Below are 20,421 nucleotides of genomic sequence, written 5' to 3' on the forward strand. Positions count from 1 at the left end.
CAGATGACTCCCTCGTGTACTTCGTGTTCCTCCTCCTCGCATCGCCACACTCTACTTCTCAGAACATTTCAATACTACAGCACAGAGACACATTACAGCCTGCTCACTGTAACCTCAAAGCACACCGCAACACCACAACTAGCTGCAACAGCACAGGGCAGCATCATATCCTGGACCAGGCAGGGACGAGATCAGGGACAGCCAAAGATGCAGAGTAGATTAGCGCTAATCATTAAGACCCTTGATTGAAAATGTGTGGGACTCAACTGAAGTGTGTCAGGCTGGTGTTGGTAAATGAATGAAACTCCATTAAAGTGTGAAAGGCTGGCTAAGCAAACCAGCAAGATTCCATTAAAGTACATGAGAATGTATGAGGTCGGTGATTGCGGAAGTAGTGAAACGGTACTAAGGTGTACAAGGGCAATGAAGGGGAGCGAGTGACCCCCTTTCAAGTCTATAAGGCCAGTGACGAGGGAAAAAGTGAGACTCTATCTTTGAAAGGGAGAAACGAAAAGAGAAGGAAAGTAATAGTAAATGAAATGGGGTTGATGAGTGGGGGGGTACAAGCAGAAAGGGGTAGCTGTGAAGTGAACCCGTGAGAGAGGCACAGATGCAGGGAATATGGACATAAGGAGTTTTAAGTAGATACAGAGAGCGAGAAGAAGGGGGGGGGGGTTCTGCGGGGGCACTCGCTCGTTCCCATGGTAACGCCAAGGCTGCTCTGTCTGCCTGAAGCGCAAGGCTTGCACATTCCTTCTTCCACGCTGTATCCTGTAGACCAGGTATGGTGACATCGACTCGAGAAACCCTCCCTTCACAGTGTGTAGGGAGATGCGAGGAGGAGAGGGATGCAAGCTCTGCACGGGCTGAGTGACAGAATAAGGTCGCGGAGAAGCCTTCCTGTCACTGCGCCGCCATGTTTTTTGTTCCACACTTACCTCTTTCTTACCTTTGCGATTTGGCACTTCAGTAGAATTTCCCAACTGATGTAGAGCAGCACTTACATTAGGTTGTTGAACGAAGTCTAGAACTGAACTGTTATGTTATGTTGTGCTTTCTTTGTGTGTTAACCTTTGAGCTACCATTGTATCTATATTCGATCATGTCGCAGGGCTGTGTCTGGGGTTCTAAGGAGACAGCTGAAGAAGGGTTGAAAGCAACATCTCTGCCTGTTCCCAAATGGACTGTAATACACTACAGGTCTTACATGAATATCTGATCTCGTGCATCTTGAGCCATATGTAAGAATTTGGCGACGAGGATTGCATACTGTAGCAAGTGGTGACTGCAGTGAGCAGAAAGTGTGAAGCAGGCTGGATGAGGGAACGTTTGGTAGGAGAGTTGTCAAATGAAAGAAACTAAGGGGCACATGCATTAAGGTATTTTGCGATCGCAAACAGTGCGATTCGCAAAAATCGGCCGTTTGCGATTGCAAAATGGCCTTCCCTAATGCATGAAAGTTATTTGGATTCACAATTCAGGTAATCACAATTTCTTCCGATTACCTAAATTGCGAATGCAAATAGGGAATCGCAATTTGAGATTCCCTAAAGCATATGCAAGAAGCCTTTCCTAAATGCGCAATGTGCATTTAGGAAACGCTAATTAGCCTTAACTTCAAGTTGATGCTAATGTGTGCATACTTTGAAAAATTCACAAAACCGCATTTTTCAAAGTGCCATGTGGCACACATGCCGCACACATGCCCCTAGGGCATGTGTGTGCCTTACATGTCCACCTGTTTTGTGTTAGGGACGCCTCAGAGGGCCTTAGGCCCCTGGGCACCCTTGCCTTTGCATTACCTAATTTGCGATTATCAATAAGGTAATCACAATTTAGGCAATGCAAGGCCATTCCCACCTTTGTGCCTGGATGGAGTAACAAAAGCAAATAGCAATTCCCTAATTGCGATTGCGATTCTTAAGGAATCGCAATTTGAGAATCGCTATTTGCAACCTTTTTTTGATGCATTGCATTTTACGATTACCAAATAGCGATTTCTTTGAAATCGCTATTTGGTAATCGCAAAAATAAACTTAGATGCATGTGACCCTAAACGCTTATGTATGAATATGTCATAGGATTTGGGAACTCTAACCTGCTGTATTGTGATTGTATTTGTGCACAGTTATTGATAAGTTGTATAATTATGCTGTTTTTTAACTCCTGTGTTATGATGTGGGACGGTGTTTTATGTTGTTCTTTGCTTGTAAGTTAACTTTCGAGGCTACCATAGATGGTCCTGTGTTCTATGTTCTATGATGTAGTAGAACTTTGCTGGGGTTCTAAGAAGAAAATTGTAGGAGGGTAGGGAGGAAGCAAAATCTCGGTCTGTGTCTGCAACGGATGTATAAAAGTTTCACATGAAAATGGCTGCCTTGCATGTTGTGCCATATGTAAGAATATAGTGGTCCGAGTAGCCGTATGATCTCCCCAGAGGCATACACAAGTATTAGTGCAAAAGCTGTATAGTGTCAAAAGTGCCTAGGGATAGGATAGAATCAAGTGCCTTGACTAGGTGACTCTATGTCAAGCATATTTTCATTGTTAGCGGTTCCTTTTTACAAATCCCTGTTATAATGAGTCTTAATACAGTTTCTTCAATGATGTCTAATACAGACTACAGCAGCCGGAATGCTCTGGTTCCAACACTGTAAACATGGAGTCCCATGCAGAGGCAGCTGCCGCTGTATGGGGATGGGGGGCGGGAGGGAGTTACATAATATAAAAATAAAAAATTAACTTATCTTCTTCGTCGCCACCGCATGTCTCCCCGTAGTCCTCGCAGAGCACCGGAAGCACCCAGTCTCCCAGACTCTACCAGCCAATCACAAGGCTGCAGGAGCAGCGTCGTGAGTGGTCTGAGTGGCCGAAATGGTCGCTCAGGCAGTAACTGGGAGGCTGTGCATGTTCTCCACGGGACTGTGCAACACAGGCCACTGGGGAACATGCCAAGTGCAAATGACTGCTTGGATAGCCCCAGAGGCCGACCAAGCCATCATGCGCACTTAGGGAGGGGGCGTAAACCACTCCTGCTCCCTCTGACGTGGGGGAGCCCAGCCCCACCCCGCCCGGCCTAGCTGGAGTCGGAGTCCCGCTAAGAAAAATAAAATAATAATACCTTCTTGTTATTATCATTTTCTTTTTCTTTTGCACTGCTCCAAGAGCAGTGGGGTGGCGATCCTTTGCCTTAGTGGAGGAGCTGCCACTGCTCCCAAGGACATGCAGACATTACATAACTCTAGCACCACAATAAACAACCTTTTTCAGCAATGAGGAACTAGGGCTCTTTTGAAAGTGAACCACTTGATGTAAGGACAGTGGGCAGCTTTGTAGGCATACTCTTTCTGAATACAACAAGATCATTAATGCAGAGGGCTCACGTTTCCCAAGTCCAGATACAGCGGCGTCACTAGGGGGGTGCGGGGGGTGCGGACCGCACCGGGTGACACCCTCACATGGGGTGACACCAAAGGGCCGGTGTGTCACGTGTGTGCAGAGCAATGCAACCGCGCAACTCAACCTAACCTGCTTTCAGGAGGAGGAGGTGCCTGTGCACAGTGCGCACTGTCTCCTCCTCCACCGCGTCTGCGCGCCTCGGCAGTGGCGTCGTCACTAGAGGGGTGCAGTGATGTAATTTTGAATCCGGGCCGGGAATCCCGCTTGCGCATTGGGCCCTAAGTGCGCGTGATAATATTTATTTCACTTTCAATTGCTGATTTATCCTATGTCACACTTGCAAGCAACCAGCAAGGAGCCAGATTTCTGAAATGCACGGACCAATACTGAGTTTCCTGCTTACATGATTTTCCAGCAAGGAAAGGGTTACTGGTAAGTGTCTTCTTTTACTTAGAGCATGGGACGTCCCTGGAGGTCTGCTGTACATTTGTAACTTCAGTCAGCGCTTGCTGGTGGTAACAAATCACCAGTGATAAATGTCCGCATAAACCTAAGCAAAACAACATCTCGCTTCCTTTTTCCTGCACACACAATTATAAGTAATGGGCAAATGGAAGAACCCATGCAGAGGAAGTTTTCTGAAATAGCAAAAAGCACTCTTTTTATAACCCTGTGTCAGTGCTGATCAGGCGGGACAGATGGGCAGGGGATGGTTCCTTGTATGTAAGGGAAAAAATCGTTATAAAAATGTGTTTAAATAGGCGCAACATCTTTAATTTCCTACCTGGGTGTGGAAGGGTGTTTCATACCATGCCCACCTTAAAAACCATTATGCTGAAATAGGTAAATCAAGGATCGCAATTTAAGAAAACGATTCTTTTGTGGTTTAACTGTATACCTGATCCCTGTAAAGGGAGTGCAAAATGAAAAACAACTGTTTAAAAGTTTCCCATAATGGGATAAAATAAGGGCGATCGACATTAGTGTAAAATAATTCACTTAATGTATTTGGTGTCACATCCGAATTGTTTTTATTGTAAATGTCTTTATGCATACGGAATACTGCTAAAAATAATGGAAGATAAAACATTAAAAAAAACATTAAATTGTATGATTAAAAATGTACTAAGATATATAAGAAATTGTGGGATATCATGAGATGGATGACGGAGGTGTGTGCCTCACATTCGTCAGCAGTCGATCCAGGGGTCCTCGAACCCATCCATCAATGCCAAGTGACAACCAACCACCCCTTTCAGACAATAGCTGCCAGTGTAGGGTACTTCTGCCAAAAACGTTTAGCAAACAGAAAGGGGGAATAATGAAAAAGCTAAGAGACAAGGTAGAGAAGAGAGATAAGGGACTAACAGGGACAGAGCAGCAGGGAGTGCCCCATGCAGCACTGACTGGAGGGCAAAGGGCGCCCGAGCTGGCAGCAACAGGAGAAAGGTGGGAAATGCAGGAAATGACTGAGGCATGACACGTTTTCTTTTGTCAGTGCATGCCGGGGGTAAACAGGGCTGATAACAGTGCACTGCCGAATCCAAATCAACCGAGGTGTTAGCCTGAGGCACTCAGTGGAGGCATCATTTTTGCAAGTATATTATGGTTTTAAAAGTGCTTGCTGCCTCCTTCCTGGCCTCCAGTAATTTTCGGTAACAATAAAAATGTCATGATGACTCTGGTGATTAATGTTCTACGTAGAGAGAGATCGGAATTTTGTCTAATGGAAAATTTGACTCATGGAAAGGTAGCTCAGAGGGTTAATGTACCTGCTGCAAAGAACATGTACCATGCAGATCACAAAGGGCACATAATGTAAATAGGCCAGTAGGCTACTGCTTTTGTCAGAGAGATCCTTTTGTTACTTGCAGTTTATAAGTTAAAATCCTAACATAGAACAGGGAGCTATAAACTGTCATCTACTCCGTAGCAACACAAGTCACATTTTTTATTAAATTTTGATACGTTTGAGCTACAAACAATTTATTCGTTTAAATGGTCAGATCATGCTGCAGATCTTGCATTATGAGGCAAATATGGCAGAGCCATTATTATTTAGAAAGCATTTGCAAACTGGGATTTTTAGCCATTCATGTTTGAACTGCTGTTGTGGAAAAGGGAGAAGTGCTGATGACAGAAACTCCATGGCTCGGAGACAAATGGCTTGTGCTTTTTATTGTATTTGGGGACATTCTGTGATTAGAAGTATATCCCACTTTGTGAATACATTTTACCGTCAATACCTCATTATAACCTTAAATAATCATGTGTATCCATTGGTTGATTAAACTGGGCAGGCAAACCAAATACAAAAAATAGGGATGTTTGCGCATTCTGGCCACGCCTCTGGCTCCGCCCACTGATCCAATCCTTGGGTTATTCCCGCCCTCTGATTCTCCACCCACAGTTCCCCTACTTTTTTCCCCCCACTTCGACCACTGATATATCATGTTGCCGGATAGTGGGAACACCACACCAGTATAAAGTACCATACCTATGATATTATAAATTCCAATAAACTGTTGACTAGCAGGTAGCCCACTGTACAACCTGATTAATGAGTCATTATCACACTGTTGTTAACAGGCATAGTGGTCTCTGTCTGCTGAGGCACTGCTGGGCGCTCACTGTCTACACAGATTTGGGTGGTAGAAGAATAAATTGGTTATATTTAAATTCATGTTTCATGCTCAACATTTCATTTTTTAGTGTTCTCTGTAGGAATGTCTGTGATTTATGACTGGATATCCTGGTGCTCTATAAGGTAATCATTTACTATGCTTTAAAAGTTAACACAATCTAATATGTAATGATCAATGTGTTGAAAAATGCTTTGTTTTGGCCTTTCTGTCTTCCAAATTTTCTTGGGGTGGAGAAGTTCAACCCCCCAAACTCCCCCTAGTAGTGGTTGCTCACTGCGCTTGCTCGCTACACACCATGTGGGGGCTGGTCTCACTTTTACTTTGTTCCCTCTGATTCACTACTTGTGTCTATTTTTGGTGCTCTCTGAAAGAATGTCTATGGGTACATATGACTGGGTGGGTAACCTGGTGCTCTTTAAGGTCATCATCTACTATTTACTGTGCTTTGAAAGTTGATACAATTTGAATATGTAATGAAAAATGTGCTGTAAAATTCACTATCATGTGACCTGGCAGCCATCTGTAATTTGAAATGTGAAGACGACACAAGGGGTGAATCTGTGGCGCTATCATTTTTCAGACCGACCATTTACTTCTGTCACTCCCATAAGAGTACAGGAAGGGGGGCGGGGGCTATATTTGGCTGCCCTTTATTGGGCATTTATGCGCTATTGAACTGAGACCTTTATTTGGAATAGCTTGTAGGAGCACCTCCTCCCGATGTCCATGCCTGGGTGGGAGGCTCAACTACGGTGTCATTGTCACACGACTCCACCATGGTGGAGAGCTGCCTGGCAGAAACGCATCCACCTGTTAAATCTGGTTAAACCGCCAGGCACGCCCTGAAATGAGGGGGAAGCCGGACTCGGAGTGGAGGAGGTCCATGCGGTAGGTCGTGAGGGGGTGACACCATGAGTTACCCGCACCGGGTGACACCAACCCTAGTGACGCCACTGTCCAGATATTTGCTTTGAACTTTATATTCTCCGACCATTATATCTGAAAAACCGTGTATGAACCCTACTGGGCCCAGAATGCAAAGCTAAAATCTGGAGTGGGTTAGCTACTCATGCATGGACAGGGGCGGCATCTCCACTAAGGCGGAGAAGCGTCGCCCCACTGCCTTTCAGCACTGCAAAAAAGGAAAAATAAAATGGCAATAACATGAGGTTACAATAATTTTATTTTTCCATGCTGAGGCAGTTTTACAGGGCAGGACAGGGCTAGGCTGGGCAGCGCAGGGGGTATGAGTGGTGGCACTCTCCAAGTGCCCATGACTGTTTGGCCGGATGCCTGGATCCGGCCAAACAGTCATGCTCACTTTGCATGTTCTCTGGGTGGACAACATTCCCAGGCTCCTATTCCCTGCCTGGGTGCTGAACTACGGTGCTCGGACCAATCACAACGGACTGGCTTAGGGAGCCTGGGTGCTTCCTACCTCCTGTTCGCAGAGAAGCCAGGAAGAGGACAGAGAGGACAGAGGTGGCTGGCCAGCCGGCCGGCAGGTAAGTGATCTTTCTTTTTTAAACCTGCCCTCCTCCTTAACCCAAAGTAAAACAGGTAGCTTCAGCCCCCTCAACAAAGTACACTAAACCTGTGCCAATCAAAATGCCAACGTGTGGAAGTGAAACTCTCTAAATGCCCTTATCCAGCTACAGAATATACCAGATTGATGTCCTTTGCTGGCACTAAAAACTGTGAACCCAAAAAATGTGAATATCACCACAAAGAACCTGAGTGCATTTATCTGTTTATGGTATAATACCGGAAGGAAGTGGACACAGCAGTAACGCCTTTACCTTATAGTTCCCCACATGGGGTAAGACTTCACGATATACCGCGGTTCAGCAGTTAAGGTCCAGGTCATGGGGGCCTTCAGTGTGGAAGGGACGTAAGAGATGTACCCATTACTGCAGTTAATAGTATACTGATATGAATGTTTCGCTAAACGTTATCTAAAGCTGTATGTTACTCTGCTCCATGATGTGCTGTATACCATCTAAAACTCAATAAACAGATTTCTAAATAAAAACAAAGAACCCGAGTGCATCCTGTAGTGTATCTTGCTTTAGACTGGCTGACTTCACACCAGGCCTTCCAGCCTGTCTGACAACCTAGTGCTGTCCCAGCCACCACCAAACAATGTTCTAAACTGTATTAAACATATACTTTAAAAAGAGATTTTATTGAAAATGGTCAAGAGTTTAAGGAACAAAGGCTACGGTGAAAGAACGAATCTCAGTTTATTACACAGTAGAGCAAAACTGATGCAAAAAAAGCACGATTAATACTTCGCAGATTGCATGCTGCAATTGACATATAAAAACAATACTCCTAAAAACCACGAGGCCACTTAAATGCGATTTTACTATCTTAGACAAATTTAGCCCCTTACATACTGGATTAAAAATGAAAACCAATGAAGGTCAGAAATTATGGTTAGGACCACGATTCCATAACTCGCACAAAAGCCATCCAACCATAACTCACACACCAAATTCATTGCTCACAACCTCACCCTTAAAGAAGCAGATGCACTTCAAATATCACAAATCGTCTTACAGATGAGATAATATATCGTGTTATCCACACCTCTTTGACAGAGATGAAAAGGGACGTAGCATTTGCTTTTACATGTGGTTATATATTGGGGCAGCAGGAGGCTCAGGCCAGCGGCACAACACCTGAGCAACAGGGGTGAGTCGCAGGGTCTGGTCTAGGGCCAGATCCTTCTTTCTTTATCTCCATTTTTTGGGGCTTTGTGGTTCCAATGTAGGAATAGTGATTCTAGGGGCAAGCTTTGTGACCTGATTCCATCCACCAGTGCAAGCTTCTTTGACCAGTGCTGGATCACACAAACTGCAATTGTAGCTCTAGTTCCTGTACAGTAATTCCCATACAGGTCAGTGAGGCTTGTACTGGACCGCAGCACCAGGTCATGAACCTTTCCTTGGGACTGGGGTTCTTATCTAGGAACCATGGAGCAAGGGGGCAGCACTGTTTCACGGAGTTCCTGCCACCTGGATCTGCAGATCTGTGACAAATAGCTTTTTTTTTTTTTTTTTTAAGTAAGCACGGTGCCCTTTGGGGCTCTCCCACATTGGCCTGGGGAACAAGGTGTTCTCACTCTACCTCCTCGTGTGCCTTTTTTTTTGCTTTCAGGATGCTGGTACCAAGTCACAGCTTCCTGTAATGGTGGCCATAACTTTTTCTCTATGTTGCAGCCAGCCAATCAGATCGTTCTGGAATGGCGGATCAATCTTTGGATTGCCATACCGAACTAACTGACCGAACTAGACACTCCCTCGGCCAGGGACATCTTAAGGATTTGGGGGGCCCTTGGCCAAACGTATTTTGGGGGCCACTGTTCGGAACAGCCTTGAATTAATTATCCAATTTCAGCTCTTTTATGCCCTCTTTGACCAGGTAACTGACAGTGCACAGGCACACATGTCCAAGTTATAAATGTGTTTACATCTAATATTCAGGAACAGTGCTGTGTGTTTTCAATATTGTAACTCAGCAGCAGCTTATTAATGTCACTGCAAATAATCTCTGTGACATCCTCCAATTTCTCATATGTCAAGTCGATCTAAAAGGAACTTTTTTTATGAATGTTGCATGAAACATAAACACAACATTGTGTCTGCAATAGACTCACACACATCTCCCACATAAAAAATAAATTAAAGGAAAATTGAATTTAAAACAATCTGTTTAAGAATTATTCAAGGTCATTAGGGCAAAACTCTCTGCAGAACAGAGCTGGCTCTATCAGGGGGCACCAGGAGAGGGTGGGGCCCTGGGCCAGAGCCTACTTTGCCCAACCCTTAAAATGTCTCTGCCCTCGGCCATTCAGGTCAGAGTATTTTTTACATTTTGAAGCAGCAGATACCAATGGCTCCAGTACCCCATATTCTCTACGAATTAACAATTCAGATACTCAAAACTGCAACCTCTTCATGCCCAATCTGTGCAACTCTTTGAACACAAATTACTAGTAAACGACTTAACAAATTTACTCCAAACTGAGCAAAGGCGCTTCCCGGAGTTAAAGTTCTACCTTCATGCCTCATTTGGTGCAATACCTTTCACCTGATTTTTCTGTGTCGGACAGCAAATCTTCTTATGGGAACTCAAATGGGAAATTGGAATTTTCGAGCTCCCTCGCCTTGTTCTTGGTCCGTGTTTGAGGGATCTGCATGAAACTTGCTATGAAGTCCCCAAAGTGGATGTGGGTTTTTGGGGAGATTTCCGGCCCATTTGCTAAACAATGGCAAAGTTACTAAGAAAACAAAACATGTCTATGCAGTGGAAACTCTGACTCTATCATAACTACACTGTGCTATCGCTGGTAGTGTAACATACATCTATGGTTAATTATTGTCCTGGTCGTGTGAGTAGATACTCAGCATGATTATTCATTGGAGTAAGTAGGAAGGGCAGAAGTGCTCCTGCAACTACTCCTGTTTCCCTATTCACACTAAGGAGGAACACAAGGACTCAGCTTGGCCGCTTTTAGGGGAGCTTACCATGGACTCCTGGGTCTAATATCAACAGTTCTACTTTGAGTGCTACCCGACCTACTTCTCATCTCTTTACAACATGCACTCATCCGACTCTACTATTTCCAAACCAGCAGGTTACTATCTCTCTGCTCTGATCTTTGCCATTGTTTGGGTATCTTCCATTAGTCATAGGGATCATGTTTAGCTCCACAACAACCCTCCATTGTTAAGAACCCTCTTCTTGTGTACCGACTGTGACCATTCAACAACTTACTCCTGGACTATGCTACCCACAAAGGAATGACTTACTGCATATAGTCTCAGAAGCCTTGAGCAGTCACAAAGGGACAAAACACGTGTTGGCTGGTCATCCACAAAGAACATAAAGTTGCACATCATCTGTATCAGAAGACTATCGGTTTATATTTTACAATAAAAAGGGACAGCGCTCCTTACTAGTCCTTACTGTTTGGACAGTGTATAATTGATACCATACCACTTTGAGTGCTTTGGTTTATAAACATTATACAACTATTCTCCTGCTGGTGCATTGTGATACCTATGTTTTTTTAACCCAGGGTATACTCTGCCATGACGCTTTCACACAAGATACCTACAAACTGCATTGCAAGACATTTGCTACATTTCACAACAATTCTTGTGAAACAAATATGCAGTTTTTTGCACACCCATGAGTGTAAACTCAGGTTAACCAGTGTTGCGTGGTGTCACCTTCTCTTCATCCATAGATCTAATTTCTCCTGTTCTAGCAACGTTTTTTTTCCAGGTTGAAACAGATGGTCTCCAAGAATGTGGACATCCTTGACGGCCTAAAGTTGAGCCTTCAGTCAGTGCAAAATTGCAAGTGTAAAATTAGCTACAGGACTAGGGAAGGCCCTTCACGCAGACAAAAAAAGGGATAAAACTGCGTTGGTTGTGGTTCAAGAACGGGATTCAACATTATGGCAGAAAATTTCTCAAAGTTTCCCATTACAGAACTTTGCATAATTTTTACTGTAGACAACTGGTTAATGTATAAAATATTCTCAAAGTAACATTTTCTGCTTGAGGGGGTCTCCTAGCGTGCTCGCACGTAAAAACAAAAGGTGAGTAGCATACCAGAAAAACACATTTCATGCTGAAAGCACAATTTTGCATAATTTTCCGAAACTGTCATGAACATTTTCAATAAGAATAGAAAACAATTTCGCACACCCGTTCACAAATCCTTTGTTTTCCACGCCCCTCTATTTATGCAAGGGTAATTATACCTAGTCAAGAAAACCACTTTTTATTAAAAGAGCAGAGAACTACACCCAGGAAAGGGTCTATTGTAGGTATGCTCCAATTCTTAGATATGTCAGTGAAGACGGGTGAATCCAGGTAAGATTCTCACATTTGTAGGAAGCTGGTAAATTTAATCTCACTTAGTGCCTGCAACCAATTCTTCCACCAAACATCGATAGGACATCAGGCTTCCGGAACTGGGTTCCTACAGTCACCTGACTGCTAGCGGGAAAGCACAACAGCTTCCTCTTGACCATGTCATCTCCTTTCCAAGTCCCGAAAGTCCCGCTACAGTGCTTGCAGCAGCAGAAAAAGGAGGGTAGAGTGCAGCTACATCAACTGAAATGTTAAGCAGCTCTTGCTCCTGGCCTGCCTCGAAGTGGGAACGTTTTTCTTTTTTTTTTTAACTTTGTCAGCATAATATTTAGTGAAGCTGGCTGCCTTTTTTCAAATAAAAGCATGGCATGGCTATATCCTTGGCTTGGCAACTTTGCACAGTGCACCTTGTATACATGTCTTCTGATTGACATCTATGCTTAGCTGACAAGATTCTCAGGTCCATGCGTGATGTGCTGCTCCACTCCAGTTTTTTTTTCCCCTTTGAATTCTGGGACTTGTGGTCCTGTTTTATTAAGGAATAAACATGACTACAGTCTCAGAATTCTAAAAAAAATTAGGCCTAGTTGAGGTTTTAACTACCCCACAGTAACTGACCTAATTTTGTGGAACAAAATGTTTTTTAAATTACTGAGAATAACTGACCCTATTGAGAGTGGGGTTCTTCCGGACAAAAGATCTTACTCCAAAATGGCTACAGAACTGGTCTACCACAGATTGCCGCCTCTGTGGTAATGGAGTAGAGTCTGTATTACACCTACTATGCATCTGTTCGGCTCTACACAATACGAGGAAGATCCTTTTACGGCCAATCCTGAGAGAAGAACAAATAAGGGCTTGCAGAGAAGCAGTCATAAAATGTCTCAGTGGTTCCTCTGTTCAATTGTCTTGCAAGACAATCAAATTCTTGAATTTAGCAGCAAAAGAACTTGAAAAAAAGGACTTAGCGATAAAAGAACTTGAAAAGAAGGACAGATGACCAGAATTCCATCATGCAGTCGGGTTGAGTCCTCCCCAGAACTTTTAATCCGTTCTTTTCTTCTCTCCCCTTACCCTTTTCAGCACAAGCACTTTGCCTGAAGCAGGAGGCAAAGACACGTTTATAATTAATTTTAAAGACCTCTGGTTGAGGTATTTTATCACAAGATTTTAGACCCTGGAATTAATTACATTACGTGTGGCACATTATTTATAAAAATTGTTGTACTGTAATTTAAATTCAGTTTAACGATGTTTACATTGTATATCTCATGGCGGTATGTTCCACCCTTTCATGATTTTAAGAAATCAAATAAAAGTATATTTACTTCTGAGATTACTCCACTACGCCACATCCCATAACCTCGTGGAGAAATTTAAATGCAAGATGTACCATTTGGGTAATGTGTGCGCGAAAAGATGCAAATGAGAACATGAGCAGCAGTATTTTGAAATCGAGCTATCATAAATCAGCTCAAAGTTACATTTTCAGTTTGAATTTCTACCCAAACTGAGCATATGGGTAATTTTTTTAGTGTGATATGCATGTCATGTAATTTCACGCAATGTCCTGTAAATTTGCAGTAATTTTGTGTAATTACACTGTAAGCAGATTATGCTCACCCCTGGAAAAAAGGTGACGGTACCGGCGCATCACATGTTGACCTAGGAAACTTTGCAAGGTTCTCTTAGGAAGGACACAGTGTTTTTATTTAGGGCAGTAAACCATGGCATGCTCTACAAGAAAATCTCAGATTTGAACCCTACCTTACTAAATCCATGGCAATCCTAAAAACAATATGTTATAGGCGTGATTCAGTGAAAATATTCCAATGTAAAGTATGCTGAACACTGTCTGGAAAACTGCCTGTGTGTAGTAAGCTCTTTTGGCGTCCTCGTCAAACCTCGTCCAGGCTTTTTAGTAGACAACACAATGCATTCTGGGAATTGCAGTTGTAATTTTAACACTGAACGTCTGTACTCAAAAATCCAAGCAGGCAACATACAGTTGGCTAATAAATCCAGACCAGCTGCAGGTGTGACACATGGCATGGAGTCAATTGGCAAGTATACTGGGGCGCAAATGTTTGTTCAGTACAAAGTTCTAAGCAGCGTAAAGAGTATTCCTTGTGAAATTAGAGTGCTGTCCACAATCAAAAGAGTTCAAATAAAAATGCAATGAAATATAGATACAGACTAAACGAATGTGCAGTCTCTGAGATGGAAATCAGTGCTCACTTGGGGTCCCTGAGTACAGATCACTGTCCAAGACAGTCATTTGGTAAAGGTTGAGATATAATGTACCCTCTTTTGATGTGCCACTGCTGCCAAAAAATCATCACTCAGTTCCTACATGCTGCAGTGCTCTGAAAGACCTAGTAAAAGTGTGGGCGCTATGCAAATCCTATAAAAAGATACTACCATGTTGATGAGATAGTCCAGTGAGCTGAATGCCAGCTGTTGATGTCTCTGTGTGATCTGCATGCGGGGGCGTAGCCATCAATGGGGGAGCAGGTGCAGTGGCACTGAGCCCCATGGTAGGAGGGGGGATCCGAACCCTGATCGGCATGGTATCCTTTTACTCAACCAGTGGTGGGAGGGACCTATGTTCTTGTCTGCACTAGGGCCCCTGGCACCCTTGCTGTGTTCCCCTGCCAGGGACTCAGCTTGGTCAGTAAGTTCAATTTGGGGGTGGGGTGGGATGGGAGATTCAGGTTTTCCAATAACTATGCTGACATGTCCTGTTAAAATACCTCGAATAACCAACATTAAAATAACCAATATTTTTATGCCCTTCAAAAGAGAGAGAGAGAGAGAGTGAAAATCCTAGGTGAAAACTGACAGAATCCTCACCATACCCGACTGAAAGCACCTGTGCCCAACTATTTACCAGAAAATACTTTTATTAGAGAGGGGTAGCTCCCGAGACACCCCCCCACCCCCACGATGCTACGCCGCTGGCCCCTGCCAGATGCAAGAGCATATGGCAAGATCACGTCTCATCAAGTTCAACTCATGCTTCTAATTTTTGATTGGGTAATAACTTCTTATTTAAAAATACTCTACATGAAGCGCTTTAGACAAAAGCGTCACATAAATAACAAATAGTTAATGTTGTAAATAAGACTCCTCCATGGTTCAGTTTGTGTTTGACTGTGGGAAATAGGAGGTAAGAACTTTCACCCAAACATCCCTGCTAGACCACAAAGTTTGATCGGTGTGACTCACCGTATCTCCTAGTGCCTAAGTTCTCTTATCTGCCTGAAATTCGGAGCATGGAGACATTGACACCCTTCATACAATGATGCACATTTAGAAATATATGTAAATGCCAAGCCAGATGAGTAGCAGAGATAGTTTATAATACAACCCAAGTAAAACTCCCCTTATATGAGATGAATGTACAGAAGGAAAATGGCAACAAAGGAATCTGATAACACATTGTACCAAAGTAGAAACCAGAAAAACCTTATGGGAGCACTTGCGCACGGAGCACTTTATGGACTACCGGTTGTAATGCCTTAAGATCCCCTTTTGGCAAAGCATTATGCTCCATTAATTACCTTCTTTTAATTCACATGGTGTTTCTTAACTGCCCCTTAAGCAGAAGTTGGTATGAAATCACTTGTAAAAACCTGGGCATTGAGCACTTTACTGAACTATTAGTCATAAAGTTTTAGATGATTATTTTCGTATTGTAAGACGCTTTTATATACGAACTTTCTTTTAATCAACGTTTCCTTTTAGTATTAACTTCTGATTACCTTTCTATATGGCTTAAGATTGCAATCATTGTAATTAATCTGCAAACTTACTTACTTATATTGTTCCAATGTTAGAAAACACAAGGTTATAGTAATAGACAGCTTTGTTTATGTTCGTTGGTACAATATGTAGGCAGGTATTAACATTCATATAACAAATATATTAGATTAGAGCCACAGAAATATGTTGCTAGTATTTTCTTGACATTCACTAACATCATCTTCCACCTGAAAGTTGTTAGTCAACCATCCCGTATCCCCAGAACCTTCGCACCTCCACCTTATGCTTCATAAACTGTGTTTCTACTGGAACCATTTGGTCTCCTCCCACTGACCCCCTTATGCCTCCCAGACCCCATCTCGTAGTGCAGCAGTCACTCTTGATCCTTCCACCCTGTTGCATCCATGTGCCATGCTCATTGCTATCAGGTGACGGTGTCCCATTAAAATGAAGCAAGACTTCAACTCCCAGAATGCATTGATATGTTAAATCAAAACTGAGAACTGGAAAGGTGGTGTTCCGGTAACATGGAGTTATCTGGTCACCCTAGCCATGCTCAAGTGCTCATTGGACTCTGTGCCATGGCCTCCTTATGCCTCTGGACCCTACAGGCCTTCTGCAGCTGTTCCTTCAGGCCCAGGGACACTGACACCTCCACATTCACCCTAGGCCCCAGCCACACTCTACCCCACGTCCAGTGGCATTTAGGTGCCAATTCCTATGCCCTGGTGTATATCCCACCCTGTTCCAGGCCACCCCATGCTCCTGCATGCTGCCAACTCTACGCCGCTGCTCCTTCCGCCGCATATATACCATATAGCTCCTGCCCACCATATGACCCTGTTGCCTCATATTTTACCTTACCCGTGCGGTAACCACCCTTTGTCTACGCACCATGTTGACCCTAACCTCGGCTACATTTTGCCCATTTACCCTACTACTCCCATACCCGACCCACCTATGCTGCAACAACAACCTACTGCTTCCATGCATAGGCCAATGTGCCTTGACACCCCTTGGCTGCCAACCCAAGACCTCTGCAAGCTCATTTCCGGCCATCCTATCCCACTACCCCTGGTGCCATGCCTAGGGCCTATCTATGCCCCGCACGCTGAAACGCCTGTGTGCTGACCACCCGTGACCTTTGCACCCTCTAGTCCCGCCCCGTACCAACCTGAGCATACACCTGTCGCTGCCGTGACCAGGCCCTGTCTATCCACCTGCACTCTCGAGTCCCCAGGCCATGGCCACCCTGTCCCATGCTCCCTGTCATGCGCATTGGCCTTACTATCTCCACGCACCCTGCCGGTCCCGCGCGCTGGTCAAAAGTGCCCCTGCGCCCTCCAGCACCCGCACCTCCCGCCAGACTCACCCAGCACGAAGTAGGGCAGCTCCGTGTTCTCCAGGTCGTCCACGACGGCGATCTCGCCCGGGAAGTCGTTGCGCACGGAGAAGAGCAGCTTGGGCTCGGAGGCGGACGGGCTCTGCATGATGCTCAGGTCGTTCTCCCGCAGGAAGGGCAGCGCCGACACCGTGATGCTCTTCACCTTGCATTCCACGTCCTTGCCGTGCTCCTCGGCGGCGGATATGGCGGCCAGCAGGGCGCCCAAAGCCAGGAGGAGGCGGCCGGTGGACCACCGGGGCCAGGGAGCCATCTTCGAGCTGTCGTCGGCCCTTCCCGTGCGTCGAGCTCCTCGCCGCTTCCCCCCTCGACGGGAGAAGGTTCACCTCATCGAGTGAGCCGTGGAAATGGTGGTTGTTATTGGCAGCAGCCTCGCCTCCCCGCGCCCCCCATCCTCTCGCCTTGCCTCGTTCTTCCGCCTTCCTTTGCGCACAAGATGGAGAGGCAGCGGGCAGGGAACGTCCACCGCAGCAGGCGCGGCTCACGGCGCGGCAGCTCTCCGTCCGCTGGTGCTGAAGCCGACAAACAGACAGGGCGTAGGGTGGCCAAGAGGGGCACTGTAGCAGGAGCCACCAGGCTTCCGCTGGTCCCTCGGTGCGTCAACGAGGGGCGCTCTCGTCCACCTGCCCCCCATCACACTCCTCCCTGCTCCAGCACCCCACCTTCTCCGCTGTTCCCCAGACACCTGGGGCCGGTGGAAGCCGAGATTCTGGGGCTGCCTTGCTGCGAAACGGGCTTCCAAACCGCTGTGGTGGCTACCAGACTAGAGCCGCCCGGCGCATCTGTTACAATTAAATCTCAGCACAGGAAGGCCTTTTCCTCCCTCGGGAGATCCCGAGCTCCCCTGGGTGGGAAGAGGTGGCGAGTGGAGAGGTGTGGGGGATGAAAAACACACGTCAGGTGTGCCAGCAGCTAACCTAATCCTGATTTTCTTTGTGTTCTGTTACATGTCGTTTTGCTTTTTCGATGAACAATAATTAGGATTGGTAGTCCCTTAATGTTTTAATTAGCAAAAGTTCCTAGTAGCTTTAGTGTAATTCAATTATTGACCTCGTAAGGATGAAGCCTCCAGTCAGCCCGAGCATGAATCAAACTATTACCTGGATATTGCACACACCGTTCAGTAGCACTCTCTGGACACTCCGAGCTATCTTAATAGAGCTGGGCAAGGCTCCAACCTGGCTCGGGCTGCATGTTTGGCTCTGGCTCGGCTCTTGATCAATGAGGGCTGGCAAGCCGAAACAGAGCCACTGTCATGGATGCTGCAGTTACACTCCCTGGCACAGTGTTAAAACACAAAAACAACAGTTGAATGGCAGCTGAGTGAATAAGGTATAAGATAGTACTTTTATAGTAGTGTGTGTTTGTTGGCACGTGTGTTAGATTGAATTCGTATTTATTAAACATGATGTACTAATTTAGGTCACACAACAATTACATATACATTATTGTCCTTTGGTGTTAGCTGGGAGGAGTAATGTTCAGCCAGTGGCTGACTTGCTCAATGTGTAAACACAAAACCTAATTTCAAACCCCCCTGTCCCCACGTGCCCAGATTGATTTTCTGAGCAGATAATTTTACTTTTTCACTTCACCGTGCATCCCTTTGAATGTCAAATCCTCGAACACCTTTTAGGAATTCGCTGAAGGCAGTGCTCTATTTAAAATAAAAACCTCACCTTTGTGGTTTAATTTAATAAAAAATAATGCTGCTCTTCACACAAAATACAGTGGCTGGGGAAAAGTTCATTTATTATATCTAGTATGTTTAACAGTCAATGTCATTGCAATGATGTCATCTAATGTTATAAAGTGAAACACAAGTGTTCAGGAAATAACGCATATTTTATTGTGAAAAAGTCCTATGATATTTTCACATGCCTTTCGCTGTATTATAAATGCCTCGTCACAGGTGGTAAGCCCTATACAAATATCACAATTTACACATCAAATCTTTTGATTGCATGGATTGCAAGAACACAAAGAAATAAGCATTTGCAATGCCAATAGGTCTGGTTTTAAGGTGGCAATGCATGCAAACAGAGGCATTCTGAAATTGATTTCCATGTGATAGAACATTAAAGATAGGCCTACAGGCTTTGCCACTGCTTGGTAGTAGGTGCTGGTGGTAGTGATTGTGTTGGCAGTCTTGCTAATTTTAGTGGTGGTATTGATGATAGTTATTTTGGTAGTGTTAGTGGTATTAACTTTGGTAGTGATGGCAGTATTAGTGGAAATATCCATGTAGTAGTCATGGTGTTGTGTCTGTGGTGGTTTTGCTGGTGATGGTGCCACTGCTGGTGAGGGTATTGTTGGTGGTGTTGCTGTTGGAATTGGTATTATTATTGGTGATATTGGTATCAGTAGTGGATTGACAATGATGCTATTGGTGTAAATCTGGCGTTGGTGGGGGTGGCATTGACTATAGTGTCATACTGGAGGTAGTGTGGTATTTGTGGTTTTAGCATTGGTGGCATTGGTGGTCTTACTGGTAGTATGGGTGTTGGTATTTGTGACATTAATGATGTATTGGTGGTGCTGTTGATCGTGATGTTATTGGTTGCGGTCATGGTATTAGTGATGGTGATATCATTGGTGTTGCTGATACTCTTGGTGGTTTGCTGTTGGAGGAATGATATTCATGATGCTGGCATTGGTAGTGTAGTTGTGGTATTGGTAGTAATGTATTGAAATGGTGGTGGTTTTATTGGTGGTTGTGGTATCAGTCATGTGGTAAAGGTAGCGGCGGAACAAGGAGTGGTGTGGTAGTGGCAGTGTAGGATTGGCGGTATTGGCTTGTGCTAGTGATATTTGTGTATTGGATTTGGTGTGATATTGATGGTATTGGTTTAAGTATGGTATTGATTGTGGTGTGTTATTGGTGGCCTGTGGTGTTGGTGATCATTTGGTATTAGTGTTATTGGTGGTGCTAGTTGTATTGTAGCATTGATATTTATACTGGTGGAGAGATGGTATTGACTGTGTGTGATTGGGTGTGCCATTGGTGGTGAGGTGGTGGCAGTATTGGGAGGGGTATTGGTTGTGGGGGTTTTAGTCATACTATTGGTGGTGGTAGATATATTGATGATATTAGTGGTGTTTTCTATTAAATGTATGTTATAAAGAATTGGTGTGACCAAAAGTGTGATGATTGAGTGTACTTTTTAGATGTGAAATAGTCCCTCACGTATTAAAATTCAAAAATTCCTTTGAAAGCAAAATGATACAACAAACGAGTAACAGAACAAAATGAGAGAGAAATGCTCCTCTGGCCAACGCCAAACGACTCTATTTTTAAATAATAGGTACACAAATGGAG

At 44.4% G+C, this 20,421-nt stretch overlaps 1 protein-coding gene across 2 annotated transcripts in view; it reads right to left on the reverse strand.

Annotated features, from left to right (window-relative positions):
• ASTN1 (astrotactin 1) overlaps nt 1-17,851 on the reverse strand; it is a 636,055-nt gene extending 618,204 nt beyond the window's left edge. For both annotated transcript variants that reach the window (XM_085601605.1, XM_085601604.1), the window contains exon 1: nt 17,073-17,851. In XM_085601605.1, the coding sequence (XP_085457731.1) occupies nt 17,073-17,355 (283 nt within the window). In that variant the 5' untranslated portion in view covers nt 17,356-17,851. The remainder of the gene's footprint in view (nt 1-17,072) is intronic.
• Nucleotides 17,852-20,421: the final 2,570 nt, after the last annotated feature.

This window comes from Triturus cristatus, chromosome 4_2, assembly GCF_964204655.1.
Source record: "Triturus cristatus chromosome 4_2, aTriCri1.1, whole genome shotgun sequence".
Taxonomy (NCBI): domain Eukaryota; kingdom Metazoa; phylum Chordata; class Amphibia; order Caudata; family Salamandridae; genus Triturus; species Triturus cristatus.